Source organism: Trematomus bernacchii, unplaced genomic scaffold, assembly GCF_902827165.1.
Source record: "Trematomus bernacchii unplaced genomic scaffold, fTreBer1.1, whole genome shotgun sequence".
NCBI classification, from domain to species: Eukaryota; Metazoa; Chordata; class Actinopteri; order Perciformes; family Nototheniidae; genus Trematomus; species Trematomus bernacchii.
This window is the reverse complement of record NW_022987698.1, coordinates 4473237-4498079: the sequence shown is the minus strand read 5'-3', so window position 1 is coordinate 4498079 and position 24843 is coordinate 4473237. Positions and strand designations below refer to the sequence as shown.

The 24843-nt window shown below is 38.0% G+C and overlaps 1 protein-coding gene across 1 annotated transcript; it reads right to left on the bottom strand.

Annotated features, from left to right (window-relative positions):
- Nucleotides 1–286: 286 nt before the first annotated feature.
- rad18 (RAD18 E3 ubiquitin protein ligase) lies at nt 287–24766 on the bottom strand. The gene is given in 14 exon segments (XM_034139414.1): nt 287–963; nt 5565–5609; nt 9231–9345; nt 9956–10087; nt 13095–13155; nt 13502–13572; nt 14059–14246; nt 15241–15340; nt 16125–16404; nt 16406–16562; nt 21933–22003; nt 22170–22231; nt 22665–22743; nt 24607–24766. Coding segments are annotated over 14 exon segments (1533 nt in total). The 5' UTR covers nt 24658–24766; the 3' UTR covers nt 287–842.
- Nucleotides 24767–24843: the final 77 nt, after the last annotated feature.

The following is a 24843-nucleotide window of genomic DNA, read 5'->3' as shown; positions in this document are numbered from 1 at the left end:
GGTACGTGTTTACACCCTTGCTTTCTTTGACCTGCGGTTTTCACAAGCATTAGGTTTCATTGAATTAAACTGACCCTGATTACTTTTCTTTCAAAGAAAACAAATAATTTAAAAGCTCCAGATTTGTTGCATGCTTTGCAATTGCCATGACAGAGGAATCCTATGTGACTAAGCTTCTTATTTAAGGTCGCCAAAATATTCAAGGGTAATTTTGAAGATTGACGTGATAGTTTAGCAAACAGAAAGACATCCAGCTATTTGGTGAAAGAAAAGTGCATATTAGGTATTTTTGGGGATCATTCATACAACTGCTAATTTATTATTTACAGCACAGTGCCAAAGCACAAATGTTTAGACTTGTACACGTTAACATCAATTTGTGATGACATGGGCGGTGAATGTTGGAAGATAACGTTTTTATGTAACCAGAAAAATGTTCAAATACAAAACCACAGAATTCAACAGGTTTATTTCAGAATAAACTCCATATTACACCGAACCTTAAAACAAGTAATGAAAAGACATATTAAGAAAATAATTAAGAAAAGAAAAAGTGTGTCCGATTTGTAAACAGTAACCAAATCCTTACCACGCTAAGTGTTTGAATAGTTTCAAATAGTGATTTTGTAGTCCTCTTGGTCCTGGAAAAACGTGATGATATGGCAACAGCTCATCGTGGATCACAAGACCGTAAAGAATGGAACAATTCTAAACATTACATAATACCATAACATGATGTACACAACACAACTTCAGAAAGTCACAAAAATGAAATGCCGTAACCAGAAAGATCATAAAGTGCATCACTTCATAATTTGCTTGAATTTCAGTCAAAAATGTATTTAATCGACATATTTTACATCGTTGTTTTTCCGCCGTCGTTTTCCACTGACGAGCGAGGATGTTGCATCGTCTTCTCTCGTGCTCGACGCTCTCTTTTGACCTGGTTTCCCCTCCGTGTCTCTATGATAGAACATTGTCAGAGGTGATCTTTTTAGTGTTTTGTGTAAAGAAATAAAAATAAGCAAAGTTAAAGGTGGGGTAGGTAAGTTTGAGAAACCGGCTCGAGATACACTTTTTGTTATATTCCATGGAATGCTCTTAACATCCCGATAGCAATGAGTATCTTAAGTGCTTTGACAAAGAATCCATAACAATTTCACCTGTGGAAGCTGTAATACTGTAAAAAGCACGACCAATCATTTTAGCCGGCCCGGCTAAAATAACTGGATGGCCTACCTGCCTGTCAGCCTTCCATCTGTGCACAAACTTATCTCGTGCCCTCATTGGTCATGTGCGCGTTCGTGTGTGTTGGAGGAGGGGCTCTATAAGGAAGTGGCAGATTTTCTCCGGTTGTGTATTTTCAAATTCTAGCGCACTTGAGCCGGTTTCTCCAAAATGACCTTCCCTACCTTTAAGTTGATTGAGATGGTATTATTAGTATGCTCAGACTTCCATGTCCTGAAGTGTTGTTGCAGTAAAAACAAGGAAACAGTAAAACAACTATTACTCAAGGCTTTTAAATTGCACTAAATTGAAACAAAGGATAATCTGAAAAGTCACATTTTGTGGTAATACAGCCACAACCTTTTTGTCACGCTTCTGCTGCTAAATAATTATACATTTGCTGAGAACCAGCTGCTCTGTTTCAGCACAAAATCAATCAATTAGCAGTACATGACCTACCGATCACGATGTTCCTTTCCAAAATATGCATCAGCAACGGGCCCCAGAGCCATAAAGACCACAAATGATTTAAATCAATCTCAAACGGTCTTTTTTAAATTGCCTCCTTCTCTCCTCAATCCTGGGAGTCTTATTGTGTGTAGAATAAAAGAGAAAAGGTACTGTAGAATGTTCTTTTTTAATAATAGCAAGCCTTTACACAAACAATACAGCACTAATAATACTAATATTGTTTTATGCCCTGCAATAGTCTCATATTGTCAATCTGTGTTAATACATTTTATTGATGGTAAGTAAACCCCTAATTAAATCCGTCATAGAATGAAACTACTGTACATTACATCTTTGTAAAAAGCTGGATTTTTGTTCACTTCAATAAAAGGGATTATTATCAGCATAATTTAATGCAAAATAGAATAAGCAAGTGAATATTGTCACACACACACACACACACACTGGGATAATGATATTATTATCACAAGTCATGTGATATCCCTTTCCTAAACTAATAAACACAACATGGGTAGCGTTTAATTAGGTCAGTGAACAGAATTGCCAAGATTTCTTCTTTAATAATTGTGTATTCTCCAAAATGTATGAGAGGTTAATCATGCAATGCACATTACTGGCATATTGAATTCCAACTCTGTTCATTATTTTTACATCAATATGACAGTTCCAACGTGGTAATAATATAGTATTTTATTTATTTATCATAGACGAACAATCTGCGTTTTTCATCATTAAAATTCCTTTTATTCTGAAAGAAACCTCACTGTTGTCAGAGCAACATGTCTGCATTGAGCACTCAATGCCCTTAAATAAGCTGTTTTCCCTCATGAATTGTCTCCTGACGCATCAGTAATTCTTGCTACAGCATAAGCCATGGTGGGCTTCACAGGTCAGCACGTGGTGACATCTGTCCCATAAGAGATGTTCAGATAACATGAAACCGCAGTATCTTCCATGTGGAACCACTTACAGCTTCACATGAAGGGCTCTCTTCAGCTGATTATACTACAGATGTATACAACCCTCCAGCCACTTCTCTGCCTCTCTATCTTCACTGAATGGACTGGAAAAACAAAATTCCAGCACTGGAATTTGGGTCAGAAGTCCACATGTGGGGAGAATGGGGAGACAACTAAGCATGCTGGATTACTCATAAGCAAGCAGTTTGCCTCCAAAGTGCGGATCAGGACTAAACAATCAACATTTAAGTTCTCATGATTGTCAGACAAAGGCTGAGGGGAGGAGATAAAGCCTTGCCTGATGGAAAAATACATATATTTTCGCACTTGGGAAACACACAGACTTGGCTTTTGCCTATTGAGTTGCTCAAGCATTTCAAGACCCAAAAGGACTGGTGTGCTGTGACTATATACTGAAAATGAGCTGGTCATTAAAAGAGATTAGGAGAGGGTCTTGGTTAACCGCAAGACACACAAAGTTAGATCGCACCCCTGATATACAGCTCTGGAACAAATGAGCAGAATGAACCACTCCAAATCTCTACATGTATGGCAACCATTCCATTCCAGTGTCAGTTGAATACCAACAGATGAATGTTGTCAGTAATTAAAGAATAAAATAAAAATGTCATTTTACTCAAACGCATACCTATAAATAGTAAATCCAGAGAAACCGATAATGCCTCAGTGTGGTCTCTTCATTTTTTTCAGAGCTGTATGTGCGACTGTTGTTTTGTTCGTAGTATGACAGCAAAGATTTCTATATTTTAAATGTCCTTGAAACAAACTTGCCCCGTGAGTTATAATCATACAGCACAGAACAATGATAACAATTGATGACAACTGTGATGTGCCATAGAGTTTGTAATGTATGCTTGTCCTATCTTCTGTGACCAAAAGAGAAACAATCCTGTTTTAATGCGCAGTTCGCAAGAGAATACGTACCAAGTCACCAGAAGAGCTTGCTGTTTGATTAAACTGTCAAAAATAATTTGATATAGATGACAGCAGTAAGAGCCCAGTAACAAAATGATTAATTGAAGAGAAAGAGGATAAACAGAATCCAGAAAATAGACTTCCAAATACTAGGTCTCAATATTAAGCCCACTTGACACAGCTATAATTGGTTTGAGTCATGGACAACTGAACAATTAAATGTATTGCTTAAATAACTAAGTGTCCCTAGAAATATTGCCCGGGACGTTGTCAATCACTTGGAGCTCAGGGACACTAACTTCGAGAAAAACGCACCACTTTTATTTGACAGGAGTGCTATCTGCTGCCTCTGATAACTAAGGTCCCCAAACATGAGGAAAAGCATGGTATAACATCAGAGGAGACCAGGGACAACCTGTCCAACTTTAAGCTGCGAGTGAAAAACAACATCTATGAAAGCAGGCAGTCTTACAGGCTTACTGGCTCTACTTGTTTTATTATGGCTCGTAGACCATTTTAGATGCCTCAACAAAAAGGCAGGATTGATCAATATCAATGACAAGGGAAGAATGTCAAAGCATTATTTCTGTCAGATCCATATCTGGAAATGTCCAAAACCTCCCCAAATATGTATTTGATATTCAGACTTGTCTCGACCTTAACTTGACTTAATGCGCAGTTCAAATACAGGGAGACATTTCCCCATCTGTTGTAGAGATCTGATAAGCTCTAACAAAACAACAAACATAACCATGATCATTTTAACACTGGCTGTTGACTCAAATTAAACCTCACTTTACAGACCCATGTCGTCAACCTGATAAGCTTTTGTAAAAATTGGATTTTTGTATGCAACAATAAACACATCATGCTTCTCCTTTGCAAGTAGGAAAACCAGTGCGTGGTTATGTTTGCACTTGATAAAAGTTAGTATTGTGTATATTCATCTGCAGAGTTGGGCGTTACTGTAATAATATTACTTTTGTCGGTAACGGAGTAGTGTAACGCGTTACTTTTATCATTCAGTAATCACACTACAGTTACTAACATTGCCCCGACACGCGTTACTTCGTTACTTTTATAAAATCAGTCATAATCACACTGACAGACAAGAGGGGTTTCCGCCGCAGGTTTCTATGTACGTAATCTGCGTGACTTGCGCGTCCACATCTCCGCGTGCAGTGCTGCATAAACATGGCAGAGTCAGCGATAACTTTCGAGGGGTGGAGGTATGCCCATTATTTTGAGTTCGTCCGAAGAATAGACAGGAATGTGACGGTGAGGTGCAAACTGTGTCCAGGCCAGAAGCTGTTATCCACTGCTGCAAACACCACGTCAAACCTCAACAAACACCTGCAAAGAACACATGCTAAGGTGAAGCTAATAGCTAAGGACCCCCGAACCCAGAGTGAGGATGTTGTGAGTGCGCCGCCGCCGAAGCAGAGATGGACAGGCTTGTAGCATCCTTCATAGTAGAGGTAATGTTGCCCATTTGCACAGTGGAATCACCATCGCATCGTTCGGAGATATACTGCGCAAAATACAGATAGCAGGAGACAGAGGACAGCCATAGTCAGAGCTATCTGGATCAGTCTTATGCGACAATGGAAACTGAACTAAAGAGAACATTTGAAACTTTAGCAGTCTGCGTGATCTGCCTGTAGGGAGGGGCGGGCCGGCCCTGCGAGTAAAGTAACGAGTAAAGTAACGAGTTACTTTATGTAGAGAGTAACGAAGTAGTGTAATATATTACTTTTTTTTAAAGTAATATGTAATATGTAATATATTACTTTTTTTTAGTAACGACCCCAACTCTGTTCATCTGTCTCTTTCCACTTTAAAGTCTCTTGACTCTGTAACAAAGTCCCATGTTAATCTATCAGAACTGTGTGATTACTTTTAATACGATTCTGTGAAAGAAAAACACTCAGATAACATTTTGACAGTTGCAATAACAGCAGGGTTACTCACTGAGGGTTACTGACAGCCTCCGGACCAAAGATGTCTGAGATGGAACTGTGATGGGAGAAAGAGAGAGGAGAGCAATAACATATCATTTACAAAGTTGTACTGATATAGGTTTTTTTCTGTTTCAATAGTGAAACTTAGTACACTGAATGTACCTTAGTAAATGACCTTAAAAAAGCTGCTTTAAAGACTGTGATGCCATCAAATATATGGACGATGCTTATTTGTAGACTGTATGACGCATCATAAAGACACAACTATCAGTGGAAAAGTCATGCCATTGACAGGATAAAGAAAATCAGAAATAGATTTTTCATATTACCAAGAGGGTATAGTTGCAAAACTGTCTGATGCTGTCCCGCAGTGAGATCTGGGAGTTAAGGCTGTTGAAGTGCCTGTGCTTTTGCAGACCACGTATAAGACGTATCAGTCTGTGTTTCTAAATTGGGGTTTTCAATTTTCAATTTCGTTTGTTATGTTTTTACATCATGTATGAGGGTTTTCCGTCTGCGGCTATAAGGATGTTTCATTGTCTCGTGCTTTTACATTAGTTTATTTTTGTCCTATCGGTTTTCTCTAAATGTATGTATGCTGCTTTTTTATATATTTATTGATGTACAGCACTTTGGTCAACTCTGTTGTTTTTAAATATGCTATATAAATAAAGTTGGATCGGACACCAACACCAACAACCGCTCTGGAGTTTGCAGCTGTGCATTTTGAACTGAACAGCATGAGGCTGATCATGGTGGTGTTAGGATCAAACTTGTATGAGCAGGTCAATTATAACAATAAATACATAGTGATAATGTTCTTAAGCATTTGCCAAATCAACATGCCAATGGGTTTCATTTGCAGCTTAACATTGTTATAATAATTTTCCAAAATGTTAAACCAAACAGTAAAACTATGTAAATGTTAAACAGATATGTGATAACCTGTTTTACCCCCTTTACACGAGAACGAAACGGCTTGTATCTGCATAGTTTCTCGTGCGTATAGCCCTATTATTTACAAGAGGCCGATAGAAACGGACCCCACAAACGATAACGGGTCCCAAGGTGGATAGATTTGCAAACGAAACGCTCTGGGGGGTCAAACGAGTCCGTGTAATCGCCTCTATACGATAATTTCCTGAAAAAATAATGATAGCCCCACCTCTCCTGCTCACTGCTGTAGCATGGCCAGTAGCTACTGTCAGTAGCTGCTAGTGCTACTGCTACTGACCATGCTACAGATGTTAGTACAACATCTACAGCTCCTCTACCACAACCATCAGCAACAAGTGGACATGGAGAATTACATGAACTATATGCATATGCATATGTACTACAGCATTTCCAGCGGTCTCGTTTGAACAGACACGTTAAATGAAACTAATGCATGTGAACGGAAGACTTTTTTGAAAACGCATACTGTGCATAAACGCAAACGTTCCCGTGTAAAGGCAGCCTAAGAGAGAGCAAACACATTTTAAGCTAACAAGTTATTTTGTGGACGTAAGCAACAGGTGAGTTTTTGTGAATGAGCAGTAATATAAAGGTGGATTATTGGCATTTGCACAATGATATCCCTATGCTTTAACATTAAGCTGTGCTCAATCTGTTGAATGCACTGGTAAACTGAACTCATGTATCATATGCATTCTTCATCACACTTAAAATGAAAACGCTTCCTTGCTACATATAAAAAAATGACTAATATCCTTTGCAGCCAATTATCATTATTTTCTTTTTTTACACAAGCTCATCTAGACTGTTTGGGTTGTCAATCCTCCTCTAGCACACATATCAAGTTGAGCTGGACTTCTTTCACCTCTGTAGGTTATTGAGCTAATATCGCCAAGCAACTTTGCAACCATGTGCGTTTTATGTTTTGAGGTCATTTGAATTAATGAAAATTTTATTTGCATATGAAAGTACAGTAAATAAAAATATTAAATAGCAGATATAGAATACAAAGATTTAGAGCAAACATTAGATTACTTCCCGTCTCTCTCTACTATCACTGAATAAACATAGACTACAATGACCATACGACAACTTTTATATTTATCCTCAGGCGTGCCATTTTTCGTGGAAATGCCATTTGATAACTGCCAGAAAACACAGATGAACCTTTGACATCCGGGTGTTGTTTATACACTCAATGTGAACCAAGTAACCTTAACAATCAATGTCCTATTCAAAGTAAATCAAACACTGGGTTTTTCCCTTTGGAATTGTCATAGTTCACTTCTACAGGCTGTATGTCTCAGATTTATTGCTGCACATATGTAAACCAAAAATGCCAGAAAAACAAAATATGTAGATATGAAAACCATTATCCACAATCACTATCAACGATATTTGTCTTCAATTAAATATGCAAGATGCTGAATGTAGTCATCATCAGAGGGAAGTTGTTAAGTTCTAACAAGCATTTGTTGTTCCCATCAAGATGAGGCTGATTAAGGATTAGATGTCCCAACCTCATTTCTAACTAGCATTAAAGAAGATCTGAGGTCTGATTTCTGTAACACTCCTATCTGTTGTCTATAACAGGAGAAGGCGTGGAGAAGGGGCTTGTTTGGGGCAGATGCAGATTGTGGCTGCTAAGCTGTTTTTTGCGGTTTGTAATTATGTACCTCTGCATGATTTCACACTTCACTGGGTTGATTAGGTAAACAAGAAGACCTTAAAAAATAGCAAATGATCAGTTCTGAAAGTCAACACTTTCTAAATGCTAAAGATCTGATTTAAATGAAGGATCATGAACCTACACCGTCCTAATAGAATAGAAGCCTTTGTAACAAAAGTAATAGTAAAATAAATACTCTTTTTTATATAACATACAGGTTATGTTGTCCTGCCGTGCCACAGCACATTAAAGTTTTTACGGAGGTACTGTGGGAGATAAGGACTGAAAGAGGCTGTGAAAGGAAGAGATAACTCCAGATGAGAATCTTCAAGGTTAAAAAAGAAATCCTCCACTGTACATGACTCGGCCTCATTCCTTTTTTATCAAGGACGTAGAGAAGTCATGCTAAAAAGTAACTCACACTGGTCTATCCTACTCCATTCACTGCTGTACTGTGTGTGTAAACTATTGACAAATGTAATGTTTAATGGCTATCTGTAGAATATATTATAAGGATGTGTCATCAGTCACACTTTATTCCAAGTGATACAACAGATTTTACGGGTAGGAATTGTGCAGGTACATTTTATAGTTTAATGTTCCTTATTTCATACTTTTGCTGATGTTCTTTATCTTAAGTAAAATGCGAAGAAGTGTATTTATACTTATTAGATGAGGAGCCATATGCTTTATGAGTAATCGAAGGATACAAACAAGCTTTAGGAGACAGTTGTCCGTGCAAAGTAGGACATGTCTTTTCTTCCTCCGACATGTATACGTCTAACTGGAAGTAAACTGCTGGCTTTGGATTCAGGTTATTACTGTAGCTGGCCTCTGTTAGGAATGGAAATAGTGGGAAGTAACACTAATGTTATGTCTAGGTTTCCCTAGACCAGAGGCATACCAATCAGTGTGAAATAGACAGATTTAAACTGTAGAAAAATAATATAACAAAAAGAAATCCTACTTTTCTGTCGCATGTATAGGTCTGACTTGAAAACAAGCTCTGACCTCTGAGGGTGTCTAAAGTGTCCATTATGTAGGGCTCACCTGCTGATGGACACTTCACTGTGAGTGGGGCTGGAGGACCATTCCATTCTTTTTGTAGGTGGCTCCTCGTCAGATTCTTCGTCTTCTGCTTTCATCACCGAGCCATTTATTGATTCTGCGACGTGATGAGGAGGGGGCAAAATAGACATATCATTATGTCAGACACCAAGGAAAAATCAGGGTGGTGTGCATATAAAGGATGCCTCTGACAACCTTGGTATCCCTTAGAAACCACATTTTTACATATTCTCAATGGTAAAGCAGCAGCATGCAACACCAATATTAAATAATTTAGTTAGTGTATTTAGGCAGTGAAAAACTGTATGAACACATGTTAAGTATATGGTTGATTACAGTTACAGAGCAACACAATCATTCATTGGATTCTGGACACCTGGTAAATGAAAGTAGAAAAATTCCCTCTCTGCACTTCCTCTTCAACTTTCAACATTTCTGACGTGCCCAACAATGAAGTGCAGACGTGTTGTGAATTTGGCAAGGATGGAACAAGTAAATGAGTGAGCTTCATTTACTCTCCCACACACTCACCCATCACATTGAGCTGCATTGCACGTCACACTTTGCAGATTGGTAAAAGAACAATTGCGACAAAGCAATTAATAACGTTAGCATGGGGATCAGGTATCAGAGTCCCTATATTCCTTTGAGTCTCCTGTTGCTAAAGAACATTTTATTCCTTGATAGAGTTAAAAGTATTGCAGTACCTGCAGCCTCTGTTTTCTGTGCATCGTCTCCTTCCACAATGACTTCCTGTTTGATACGAGTCTGCTTGGTGGTCTCTAAGTGACCCTGAACCTGAGCAATCAGGCGTGAAAAGTCACTGCTGTGCCGCTTCCCTGCAGTCAGAAATAAGGTTGAATATTTAAAAAAGAATGCATTTTAAAAATACATTTAAATGTATAATAAAAAATACTATACAGAAATAACATCCCACAAGAATATTGCTGTATGGAGTGTTGTTTGGGAAAAACTGTTTTCATATTCATGAATGCAGACTCATTTTCTTTGGGAAAGGTTGAATAGCTTTGTAAAGATACATGGTTTTATTCATTGGCTTCTGTATTTGAGGTTAAACACCACCAACGAAAGCTCATAAAGGAGATTACTGTAGTAACAAAATCATCTTACTCCTGTGGGGGAGGCCGAACAGTAATTGAAAAGACAAGGGACGTGGGCAAAATAATAATAAAAGTTTGGGCAGTGATTCAAACACAAAATAACAAAGACAGGAGTATGGAGACAGCACTGAGGGAAAGAGAAAATGACCAAAACACTGCAATTAACACTTGAAACTTTGCTACCCGAGCCTTGCCTCTGATATTGTCGTGAGCAAAAGATGAGACACAAAGATGAGACACAAAGATGAGACAATGCTGTTGCAGAGCTTTGCCTGTGAGTGCGACTCCCAATTCACATCGGTACACATGTAACACTTTTGTTTTGTTTGCAGGCTTGTAAGGATTAGACTAATTTGTGCATTTTGTGAGTTACACATGTGATGTTAACATCTCATGCACCAGGTACATTTCACAGACATAAGGGATGCAGCACACAGCTTTAAAAAGGGAATGCATCAGGCATGCAAAATAGGGGTTACTGCATTTTCAACATTGCATGCTAGTGGATTTACTATCCCAGTAGCATTGTATGTTGTAACTCCAATCACAACATTTTTTTTCAGTTGTTAAGCTCAAAGATCATACTTCTCTGGGACTGGTTTCATGAAGCAGCATTTCCAGGATATACCTTGGGGATATTCTTATGAGAATAACAACCCACATATCTTATTATCACTAAAAGAATGTGTCACATTAAAGGCTGCATCACCCGGTGTGTTCACTGTGTGCTTGCTTCTGTGCTGCTGTTCCCCAATTCCTAATGCTGGTGGAGTGAGTCATCCACATCCTCCACTGATAAATCAAGAGGTTATCACAGCAGTGCGGCTATTTATAGAACCTTCCTCCTGTGAGTCACAACCATTTTTCAACCCATTTTAGAACTGCGGAGTTGTTTCCAACAAGCCTTTTATCTTGCTCGATCATTACAACATCATTTTGGATAATGTTTTCTAATCTGCTATTTTAGCTTGACCTCTACCCTGATAATTAAAAGAAATGAATAGACCTGGTATTGATTTCTGTGAGTAATAGTACGTAGCAAATGGAGAAAAAACTCTTAGAAGGACACTTAAATAGCCAAGTAGCACTATCAAATCATATTCAAACAATCTTCAGCAGTATTTACAGACAAAGATATCATCAGTTTTACATTTCCAATCCACCATTTGCTGCAAAATGACTCATTGAAGATAACAATTCTGTTGCTGGTAAATTGTTATGGAAGGTATATGAGGCTGGCTCCTAATGATGGCTTCTACAGTGAATGAAGTAAGATTGAGATTACAAATCGTGAGGATTTTGTTTGACATGAAAGTATGTCTTCAGTTCCCAGAAGAACAAACCCTACTTCTCAACTGCATTACCGTACTATAATTAGTCAAATTGACAAAAATAATGTAATGCACTTGGATTACCTCTCAAGCCAAATGCATGTCCCTTGAGGATTTTCCTACTGAACTAGAGCTGCCTGGAAATGGAAAAAGAAATGCATTGATGGGTCTTTGGAAAAAGTATCTAGTCTTAAGGCATTTTCTGAGACGTCCTTTTCTGAGATATGACTTTTAGAATCTTCCCAGACCAATTTTTCGTCTGGTGTCAAAAACTCAGGGACAGACTTGCCTTTTGGTACTTTGAGGTATAGTAACAGAAAATCTAAATCATCAAACAGGATTTCCAACAGAATTTCAAAGCAGAGGTGGACTGCCAGGCTTCAAATTGCCTCAGAAGTTAGAAGGAAAGGAATAAAACACAAACTTTCAGATAAAAAGAACAACGTTTTTACCACCTGATGTTGCCTGTGGGGAAATCAAATCAGAGGTGCTTCATTTGAATCCTGTCATTGTCTCATGCTATATTGTATATCTCTTTTAAAAGAAAAAAGGCATAAAAAAAAGAAAAGGCAATGAAAAGGAAATACAAGATTCTTTGGGCGAGTGTATAGAGAATGTCTTAAATGTCGAGATAAACTGTACTGGAGAACCAAAGTGGAAAGTAATGGTCTAGCTATGCTGCCTTTACTGTGACTGCTTTGCCTGGCATCTTCTTTTAAGTGGTGAACCCAATATGATTCACAGCTCCAAACTCACTCCAAAAAGTAGAATGTGATAGAGTAGCCCTCCTTAAGTCTTACAAGAGCAGGAGTTTGCAGCACTTTATTAGAATGGAAAATCACACCAAAGTGTTTCCAAGTACTAGTAGCTGTGAAATACATGGTGTCACTCAAAAGAAGAAAGCAACAAACAGTTGAAATGGGGATGTTAACACCAAAGCTTTAATGCACACAGTAAATGAGGGAACTATAAAAAAAGGAATAATGCAAACTATATAATTACCAAGTTTGACTCAAAGTTGCTCCTGTATTTCCAGCAAGGATCATTATCATGAATTGCATTGAAGTGAAAAGGGAAAAGAAAGCAGAGGAACTGCCACAAAAATAGAAGAATAGCACGGACCACTGGACTGCACACCAGCACTCGTTCTCAAGACGTGTTGAAAATAAAGGAAAGGTATTATGCTGAAGCATGCACTAGCTAGTTCACACGTGTATTTATTCTATCTTCCCCCAAAATACAAGTAAATACTAGTATCTCAATTATTAGTAGATTAATCATGATAAATCACAGATTATTAGGTCAAATTATAGATATTTCCTGAGAGTTTCATCAGTTGACAGCAGAGACAAACTCCTGAAGTGTCAGGGTCTGAATAAAAACTAAAATCTTACTGTAGTTTGAGTGAACGTCATCAATATCCTTCTCAGACTGATTCTTTGTGAAAACCATGACCTGCAAGAAATTAGAATTGAGAAAAAAAGACAGGACGATTAGCATTGACCTTAAAGAAATAAACATATGATAACATAATATTTAGAAAGACCTTTCCTGTAGTTTGGTTAAAATTATCAATGGTAGTCTGTATTGTTTTTTGCACTCCTGCATGCAATGCCATATGTAATGGCCCATTCTAATAACAAATCAAATAACATGTCATTCTAGTCACCAACTGTCGATAAAGTGACGATCCCTCATTAAAACATGTTCTACAGTCGCACAAGTGGTATAAAACATTATCTTAAGAAAAATAACATGTAATTCTAGCCCACACAAAACCCAGTAAACAGTTACTACACACAGGTTTGGTTTTAGCCTTCAGTTGATTCCTGATCTTCTCGTTGGACTCCAAATCTTTGGCAATATCTTCAGCTGTTGACAGAGGAAAGCACAAATATTGTCCGTTATATGAAATGTGCTCTCAAACAAAATAAAAAGCCTTTGACCAATTAGGTCGCAGTTCAAAAACACCAGAAAGATCAATTTTGTGCACACATCTTAAATGCTCTAATTTGAATAAAAAGGTTTAAAACACAACAGTGATCTCAGACCTCCATAGGTTGAATCTGGTGGAGGTGGCGTGCTTATTCATCATATATAAAGTGTCTAGCTAAGCATATTGCTGTGGGCTGTGAAGATTTCACTAAGTGGTGTGAAACTAAGACGCATGTATAATGAGAACTGTGAGGGGAAGTTTAAGTGATTTAGTCAACACCATTTTCCTCACACTATATCATTGTGGTTGAGGTTATATAATCCAATTAGATGCATAGACAAGTCATGCAAGTCAACCTATACACGCATGAATGCAAATAAATACAGTATCACCCCTATGGAATAATGGCCAAATGCCCTCACCTGGTTTTGGGTTTAGTGAATCACACTGGGCGTTATATATCTGGACGAACTCCTGGTGTCTTTTGATCAGCTGGTCTCGAGGACCCTGCATTGAGAGATGGCACTCCTTCAGCCTCCTCTTCAGCTCCTGCGTGGACAGCAGGTTGTACACCACCTTCGTCATTTGACGTCTCGTATTGCATAAAGAGCTGCAACAGACATATGGATAGGATTTTTTTATTAGATTCAATTATCACCAGATACAACTTGATAATGCCTGATGGTGGGGGGCATTCATGGGCTCAGAAAAGCATTTGATTGTACGACATGAAAGTATCATATTTTTCTAAAAATGATATGACTACGGCAGAGGTCATAACAAAATGAAATGGGTGATAAAAAGAATAAATGGAAGGGAGTTGCAATTCATCAGCCGAGTGGAGGAACAACCTCTGATACTCTAGAATCCTGTTGAATTCAGAAAGGTTGTCAAATGTGTTATTTTATATGATATACTTTGTCTTGAATTTAAGACATTTAGTGCAAGTTATTAAGGTTGGTATCAAGGGGAATCCCCCTCATGCAGGCTGGTTAGATATGACCAGAATATAAAAACTTCAGCAACTCATTGTGACCAGAAGGTTTACTCCAGATCAAGTATTTTGCACTGCTTCAAAAATTACCTATGACAGAACCTCTTATATGATGCATTGACATATTGGATAATGTTTAAAGGCCACTGACAAGGATCAGTCTCTCAAATTATGTCACAGACGCAGTCTAATAAATGATGTACATAAATTACTAATTTGTAACCTTGAAGTGACAGTCCAACACTTAGCAATATATATAATTTTAGTACATAGTCTGGCATATACTGTATACTGGAAGTAAGGGAAAACTGCTGGTGTAGCCTCATCAACCCTGAAAAAGTAGTTTTATTTTTTACGATGCAATCTAACGCCACTACATGTGCAAGTAGATCCAGTCTAAACACTCATACAATACATAAATAGATCTTTATATGTTTTTTTAGTAATTGTGACATGGCATCTTGATAAGATCAGTGCAAACCTTTACACCTCTCTCATCATTCTAATTTTCCAAAAATCTTAAAAATGTCTTTTGTTTGACAAATAGAGACGATAGAGAGCATTACAGCGGAAGATAGCTTTTGCTTAAGTGTTCAGTTAGGTATTTTACCTCCTCGTGCTTTCCTTCCTGTCTCCACTGGTCAGACACGTGTCCAGATGCTTGTTGATAAACTGTTGCGGCACACTTACAGAGCACACAGGGCACTCCACTGAAAAACCAAATGGTAAAGATATTACTAGCAGCTTAGTTAGAAGAAAAGAAAACATTTAAAATCCATATCAAATATATTTCGATTCCAATCATTTTTAAGGATTGCACCAAACGGACCCTTTCTAAGTTCTGTATGCAAACACACGAAAATGACTGACACAAAAGTAAAGATGGTTATTCTTCAGTGTAATGGCTTTAAGCAGGAATTCATTAAAAGGGGTTTTCTTTTTTAAATAGAAGCAAGAGTAGTGGGCAAGTAATGGATTCAGTGAATGCTCGCAAAACTGCATATCGATAACACCCACTACTCTGGAAATCCTAACCAGGTATAGAACGCAGAGGTCAAACAACATTAAAACTAAAGGTAACCTTTACTCTTGTTTTTTGTATGAAGAATATAAATGTTGTATAATGATTGGATAATTAGCTTTAGATAAGTTAGTGTTGACCATCAAGTTAAGACATAGGCCTTGTTTCGCCTGCTTCGTACACATGAGACACATTTTTAAAATTGAAAAGTGAATGTAATCCATAAATAGGGTCACAGTAAGTGACATCAGCTTTTACATTATTCCCATGTAGTTGGCATCATCAAATTGTTCTGTCGTCTCTACTGCTCATGTTACGGTATACAACTGATCTAACAATTACCAAACAGCTCTTCCATCCATGATCATATTGAGTAAGACTGTGAATTTGGGAGTGAGTTAAGAAGCTAACTAGATAGGGTGAGTCACACTGGATGATGCAGCGCTCCTCATCTACAGGTAGAAAGGCTTCACCTTTGATTACGGGCTTTATGTCTTTCGATAGTGACGAGGAATGTGCCATCGCATCCCCGGTGCTGATACTGTGCGGGACTCCTGCAGCCTCCCGTTTGACTGACATCAAATTCTGGATAGATGACACCTCCTCATCATCATTCGGCTCTTCCTTCACAACCACTGGAAGTCGTGCATTTGCTGAATGTAGGTCAGCGTCATTTGCATTGTCGGTGCGTACAGTCTGTATTTTCCCCCGCTGAGTTAACTGAGAATCAGAAGCATCGTGCCGTTTTTTTTTTGGCGGGAGATGTTTTAGGCATCTTTTGGAAAAAGTTACTCAAAACAGTACTGTTACACTTCTGGCCTCTCTGTTTGGGAGTTCTGCATTTGACAGCTGAAGCTGGGTTCTTTGGGGATATTGGAGGAGTGTCAACATTTGCTTTTGACAACTGCTGCCTTGAAAAAAGAAGAAAAGGCAAAGTAAAGTCAAACGAATGCACATTCATCACAGACACAAGTGTATCATTACATTGAGTATAAGGTAAAGCAGTTACAGCTCTCTTAAAAACATATTGAGCACATTAAAATGAGAAGAGCCAATGAACACTGGAGACAGTAAAATAAGCTCTTTGACGTTAGACTGCACCTGCTCAATTATCTCGCTGCTTTTCTACACAGCGAGAAAAAGTGGGCAGTTTGGCTACACTCTTGGAAATGAGGAAAGCAAACAAATTGTAGCTAGGCCATTACTCTGCACTAAAATGGAACCAATGAGGTGTGTAATGTCCTGCTTTCCATATCTAGAACTTATTTGTGCTTACTGTCCCCATTAGAGCAGTTTCACACACACATGCATGACGTGGCAGAGCCGATTTGCACATATGTTATGTGAAAACATCTGCTCTGTTCCTATTGAAGTAGGAACAGAACCATTTATCTGCATTCAGCCATGTTTAACTATTACTGATCTCTGCACAAACATTGGTATTGCAGCAAATTATTTGTAGCAGATACTACTAAGAAGGTAAGCAAAACAAGTATATGAAAAAGTACCAAAATCCCTCTTTAAAAGTTTCAGTTTGGCATCTGTTTACTTTAAATGATAACTGCACTCTTACTCAAACAACCCGAGTATTTCATATCATTCTACATTACAGCCATTATTGAAACCGTTTCTGCCTCATTTGAGCAACCACTTATTTTTCCATCTCTTAAGTATGTCAAACGGTGCTATAACTGCTGTGCCCCAGCAGTTTACTGGCTGTTGCCATAGAGAGGACATCTGCCAGAAGTGCTTATCAGACTATATTTAAAACAATTCAGACCATATATAGTATACCTTGTTTAAAATTTGTAACAAACATTGCATTGTATTATGCGTGACAGTTGTTTATTACAATACCATGTCGCATGAACATTTTGTAACATCTTCTTTGTCTGAATTCAATTTTCCGACTTGTCTCTAAAAACTTGTCTTTACATTAATGCACACAATGTACAACATTATTTTGTATTACAGCTGATTTTTATTCCATATTTTATTCCTCTATTTCATTCCATTGCAATGTAAATACTGTTATAGTTTACTATATATTTTTAATTATTTTTAATATTTTTATAGTTCTCTACCTGTGTTTTTAATTCTTGTTTTTATGCACCATGACACCAAGTCAAATTCCTCGTACGTGTAAACCTACCTGGTAATAAACCTGTTTCTGATTCTAAATAATGGGGACAAGCAGCTATGCTTTGCTACAGCCAGGTGATAAAAACACTACCAACCAAATACATCTTTATATCACCATACTAATTCAATTTCAAGTGGCTTAAAAGTTCCTTTTTATCAAGCAATACAAATCAAGATATACCTCTTGAGCTTTTCTGCCTGGTCCATTAAGACAAGGTAGGTAATGGAAATACCAACAGAAAGATTTAACAACTTTGAGCCGTTCCATTGTTATTGCCTTGTTCTAGCATTGGCACCGTAAATAAACATTCTATCACTCCCCCTCAGAAATAAAATGTAACGTGGCATTTTAGGTGGAAATGAAAGAGATGGAGCTGGTTTAACAACACATGATAGTTCAATCAGATAGTATCCACAATTCATTATTTAGCAGGAGGAAGGAGACTTAGGCCATTCATAATTAATAAGCCACCTCGTTTCCGGGATTTAAGAAAGAAATTGCAAACCAATGCGTTTGCACATTATCAATTATCAATGAATGAGACAGGACAAAAAAAGCATAACAAATGGGTAACAAATGAAGCTTAGCGCAAGTTCAACCAGGAAGACCGTCTTTACTCATTCATTCACATATTCAGGGCGGTGGTGGCGAAGTCCATAGGGACTTGGCTTGGCAACTGGAAGGTCATCAGTTCAAGTCCTGGAAAGACCAAGTGCTACCGAGGTGTCCCTGAGCAAGGCACCGTTCCCTACACTGCTCCCCGGGCGCCGTACATAATGGCAGCCCACTGCTCCCCGGGCGCCGTACATAATGGCAGCCCACTGCTCCCCGGGCACCGTACATAATGGCAGCCCACTGCTCCCCGGGCACCGTACATAATGGCAGCCCACTGCTCCCCGGGCGCCGTACATAATGGCAGCCCACTGCTCCCCGGGCGCCGTACATAATGGCAGCCCACTGCTCCCCGGGTGCCGTACATAATGGCAGCCCACTGCTCCCCGGGTGCCGTACATAATGACAGCCCACTGCTCCCCGGGCGCCGTACATAATGGCAGCCCACTGCTCCCAACACTAGGATGGGTCAAATGCAGAGACCTCTTCCCCGGGCGCCGTTCAAAATGGCAGCACACTGCTCCTAACACTAGGATGGGTCAAATGCAGAGAAACAATTTCCCCACGAGGGATTAATAAAAGTCCATCTTCTTTATCTTTATTCCCAGCTTACTACTCTCTCTCCTCTCAATCAGTGATCGGGGGCGTCACTCCCCAGCTAAACCTATCACTTCGCCTCTATTCCCACAAGCCTATCATAGTGCATTGCTAAACCTTTAAATCTGCTCTCTCCCCTTCCTCACAGTTGACATTTCAGACGACTCAACACAGCCCTGCTCCACCCCTTCCACCTTCCTTTCTTCCAAATCCAGGGTCAAGATAAACCACTCCTTTTCAGACGAACAGCCATCGATCCCTTTATGCCTCCACCACCACCAGTGTCTAGACCCCAGGGGGATTCATCGGTTCGGTTTTTCCCCTCCCGAATGATATTCCAGCACAACGGGGTCTAATCGCCAAACACCATTACACGCATCTGTGTATTCCCGGCAATAAATATATATCGTTATATCAAAAGAAAACTTGTCTCTCCTGATTGAAGTAGACATTTTCACCTTTGGAAACACATCAATATTCACTATTTAAGCGGGATACTGTTTAAGAGAAAGGAAGCAGAAGACTAAGCCTTTAGTTTGATGTCTCATTGATCATACAGGTCCAGGCCTGTAGTGAACAAAAGAGCAAGAAAGTCAATAGCATCTACTTCATTTACATACTCTAATTGAACCTAAAATTGTCCCCAGACATTGATTCCCTCTACAATGTGAAGAATAATCTATTATAATTGGGACTGGGAGCAAGAATAGCTACCATAGCACTTTTGGAGTTAGTGACTTACACACACAAACGTATTGACCCCAGTCCTTTGGGTGGCCTCTGTGGATTGCCAATCTCATTCTATGATTACTTTGTCCACATTTATTAGTGAATTATTTAATTTAAAACAAACAGTACTGCTATGACAATTATATGAAAACATATGTACAAATTAAGAAAGATTCAAATGAAATAGACTGCATCTTTTGAGAAGTCCATTTATATCCATGTAAGTAGATTCACTGAATGAGGAGAAACTGCAAGGTAATTGGGTACTGCAGTTATATGCATTAATGTGAAGCAGTGCAGTAAGAGCTAAAAACTTGATTAAAGAAATTGGCCTCTAGTTTAATGGCAGTAAATTAGTGCCGTTAGCAAACAGCTTCCACAATGTTATACGGTGAGAAAGTTTAGTGGCCCAATGGAAGAAACAATCCACAAACCCTTTGAGGAAACACAGCAACTGTATTGACAGATGCCGGGGTTATCTAAATATCTAAATATTTTTTTCCTGTATGATTCTGTACAGGCACATTTTTACACAGGTCGAAAATCTCATTAAGAGTTTCATAAAAATCTATGAAAAAAGGTTTTAAATTGTAATATATTTAGCAAATGAACTTTTCCTAAACAAGTATGTTTGAGACAACAATGCTCAATGACAAAGTCACCCAACAAGGAAAACCATGTTTTCAGGCGCTCAAAGCTAGACAGGAACAGGAAATTAAAATCCGGGTGAAAGAGCAGCTGTGTTAGCTACTCATTCATAACAGTGATGACAATCAGAAAGTCTACAGTTTGACCTTCAGAGTGTTGATTATAACATTGAGGTGATTGATAGAAGGGACAAGCTTACTGACTGATAACAGCACTTTATCACACAAGAAATCATTTGGCTGATTTCTTTCCAGGATCAATGCCAACTGATGAACAGAAAATGAGCCAGTTAAGTCAAGGAGGTTTACTATCATCTATTTTACATGGCAGGTGCAAAAAGTCCACCTTAAACAGGGATTGCCCATAAAAGGTATGTTTATAAAACGTTTTCTGTTCCTGAAATAGCTAGACTAAAGCAAAGAAGACATTTTTAAGGAGATGTTTATGTGTTTTACTTCTGGTTTACTCTTGTATTTGTATGTCTTAATTGATACAGAAAGTAGACTAACAGTGATACAGAGTGTGAATGATAGGAAGAGAAAGATGTTAGGATCCCAAACTAGCAGGGATAATTAATCTCATTTATCAACTTTAACCAGAATGTATCAGTCTGCCTAAGACAAACCAATGAGTGCAAGCAAGTGCCTAGTTGTCACCATGTGATCAAGTTAGAGGAAATGATTCCCTACACAGTGTCAATGGAAAGAAAACAACAACTCAAATTCAAAGAACAAAGACATTTTCTTTGACCAGCTCAGGACACAGCTTCCTATGCCTACATCCTGCTGTAATGAAAGAATATCAGACCGAGTGCTACACAGCACACAGAAGAGCAATACAAGGACAAGCTTTAGTGACCTCAGCTGATGAAAACAAAATCCCCATTTGATTTAAAGAAAATCCCTAAATCTGAAGAGGATTTTTGGAAGGCAATTATAAGTGTTTCTCTAATGCTGGTAAATTGCAATAAAAAGAAATGGGTTCCCTTGTGGACATATTGTAATCTTTTCAATAACAATGAGATCCCCTGAAATCACCAGAGTAATCGTTTCTCTCTTCAGTCCTATGAACCATGACGATATAGACTAGAGGGACGCTCAGGCGGTGCACCTGTGTTCATGGGGAAGAGGTTTTTCATGGATTGTGGAGTAAGTTTTATTTCCTGCTGTGCCATTTCTATTATGTTGTTGATCCACCTCTGAGGGCAAATATTAACAATAACTGTAAGAACTATTGTTTGCTGTAGATGGTATTAACAACAGGAATTGCTTATATCCTTGTTTTCTATCTGAGCTTGTGTGCAAAAGGCCAAACAAACAGTTGGATGTAACAGTGCTTAAAGATAATTAAAGTGCCAAAAAAGGTAATTTAGTGACCCAAGCATAATTTATTAATGTTTGCGTATCTTTTATGTGGACACCAAACAATACTGTTAAACAAAACCAAAACAGGCTTTACTGTTTTGAAAAAATGGCTACCAATGATGCAGGGTACACTCTGTGTATTTACAGACAGTTTACTGGTGTCCTTTTATCATGTGTTGTATGGTTACCTTGCAGCCTGGAAGTTAACAACCAGCTCGTCCAATAAACGGTTGGTTCTTAGATCTTGCTCTGTTGCTTGCTGAAAGGAGAAGAAGAAGCAAGTAAATAAGGATCTGTCTCATTTATCAAATTCATACAACTAATTACAGGTGATTATCTGTAATTTTTCATCAAGGGAACGACCATGATGATTATGCAAATGTGTTTGAGGCATAATTACGAATTCAAGTCAAGTTCATACTTACTGCATTGCAAACAGGACACTGCATCTTATAGCAGAGAAATTTCCTGATGCATAAGGAGCAGACTGTCAAATGAAATGCAAAAATACAGTGTGTTAAGAATTAGTCCGTTAGACATCAGGTAGAGAATGTATTTACTTTAATCAAAAGTTGGTATTTAGTGACAATTCTTGTTTTAACAATACACATAAAAAAAGCTCTCTGTAGGGCACAATTGTATTCAATACTCATAAGAGGAGGGTCTAGTGTGGTTTTATCATAGCTGCTCATTTGAGTACCTCCAGCCTAATAGTGCTCTCATATTTGACAGAATGCTAAATTCTGGAATAAAAAGGCATTTACATTCTAAGCAGTAGATATATGTGCAAGCAAAGATACACCCATTTAAAATAAAATTGAACCATTTCAAATCTTCAAAAAGTCAGTCAATGGTCTTACATTCATGTTCTCAGTAGTTTGCTTCTTATCATAGTACCATAGCTACAACTTTTTACTTACAGTTGTGAGAGCATTTCGTCATCATTGAAATGTTGAGAAAGTCAAAGCAAATAGGACACCGAAGAAGGGCATCCACATTCTGCAGATAAGAAAAACGACAGGGATCAGCACAACTATTAGCAAACTGGAAATAACCCAATAATAGCTCTTTTTTTTAAAAATATGTTTCACATGTAGGTAGGCCCTTAGAGTGGAGGTGCATTCCTGGTATTTCTCTGTAGTGCTAAACATTAGTTTATGAACCAAAGTTAGTGACGTACCAGCGTTACTTACAATAAGTTAAAGGTATCATACACACAGATCTTCAGGACAAAGACCAACTGCAAGAAGCGTCTGACCTCTGTCTGTCCAACAAGGGTTTCTCCACCAAGTACTAAGACATGTTTTGTAAGGATCAAATACTTATTTCCCACAGTTAAATGCATATCAAATTGTATCTTTCATATAATGTCAATTTCTGGATATATTTTTGATATTCTTACTCTCACTGATAAAATAAACCTACCATTAAAATTATAGACTGTTAATTTATTTGTAAGTGAGCAAACTTACAACATCTGCAAGGGATCAAATACTTATTTCCTCCACTGTATGTCAGTGAGCGCCTGGTCAAACAGACAAAGCCCATCAAAGATCCCATCAAAAGGAAAAAACTCCCTCTATTCAGCCAGCCTCCAGTCCGAGAGAAGTCCAGGTCCCAACAACAGCTCTCATCTCTGACGAATGACTGTTCTCTAGGCTGTACATTGTATCTGAGATACGTGATGGATCACGTATATACTCGCATTTTAGACTCTGTTACTAACTGTATATCTGTAGACTTGGTATGTCTTAAATGTCCGGTTAGGATGTATTAGAACGAAATCTAAAATGAAAATTGTAAATAAGCCATCTGTATGTAAAAAACCAACTGTATGTAAATTGTAAATAAGCCATCTGTATGTCAAATATGTCTTATATGTCTTAAATGATATGATGAATTGGAAATGGGGGACCCTGATGTAAACAAGACGAAAGTCTTTCTCTGGTCTGCATCCCCTTAACAATTGTATGTTTTGAGCTGTACTGTACTGTACCCAATATACAAGCTGTTAATAAACTTTTCAATCAATCAATCAATCAATGGAAGTCTGGATGAGTTTTTTGGGATTAATTATGTGAAATATAATAAACTTGAAAACCAGATCTGAGTACTTCTTCCACCTACAACAGCTAACCTACACCTTTTGTGCGGGGTCGTATTTCATATTGTCAGCTACAGCCGAAATAACATACATCTAATTTACTAAATATCTCAATCTCAATCTCAATCTTTATTTATTTATATAGCACATTTAATACAACCTTCAGTTGACCAAAGTGCTGTACAGGCAATAAATATTAAATAACACAATGGGAGTACAATAATAAAACAATAATTAAAAACATGATAAAAAGCACAATAACTAGAAAAATATTTAAAAAAAACACATGTCACAAATATGACCCAATACCTAACGTTAAGCACATGTAGGCAATCCTTTGGTTTGTTTCGTTTTTACGTAAACGTAACCTGAGTTGAAGTTAAAACAGATCGGACAGTCTGGATGGAAATGGTTCCTTCATGGTCAATATTAACGTTAGTTACTAAACATTTAACGTTACGTTTCTTCAGTGACATTTTTCAAATGACAAATCTGTTGACAGTATTAAAGCGAACATTGTATGGCCAGCCAACGTAGCTAATGTTATTAGCCCATGTTAAGTTAGCAAATCTTTTAGTTAATTGTAGGTAAAATAAGTGGGTGTATAGAAGTTATATGTGTTTTGTATTTTTAAATGCTTCAGAATTGTAACGCCAATCGATAGTTATCGTCCGTTTAAGTTCATATGATGAGGGTTTCATTTAGCTTTTACAGCTAACGGCCATGTAAGCAAAAGGTTTGTAACTAAACAGACTTACTTTCAGACATGCAACTTCAGGTGGTAAATCTGCTTCAACATGTAGGGCCATGTCTGGTAAACAGAAAGAAACAGCTATTTAAGAAATGCACAAAACTTTTGGTTTTAGTGACGATCAAAAATCTGAAATCAAAGTCCCGCTATCGATGATGCAGGGCGCCTCTTCCTGCGTCATATGACGACTTCCGCTGCGAGGCGGTGGATTCGAAAAAAGTAATAGTGAAAACATAAATCATAA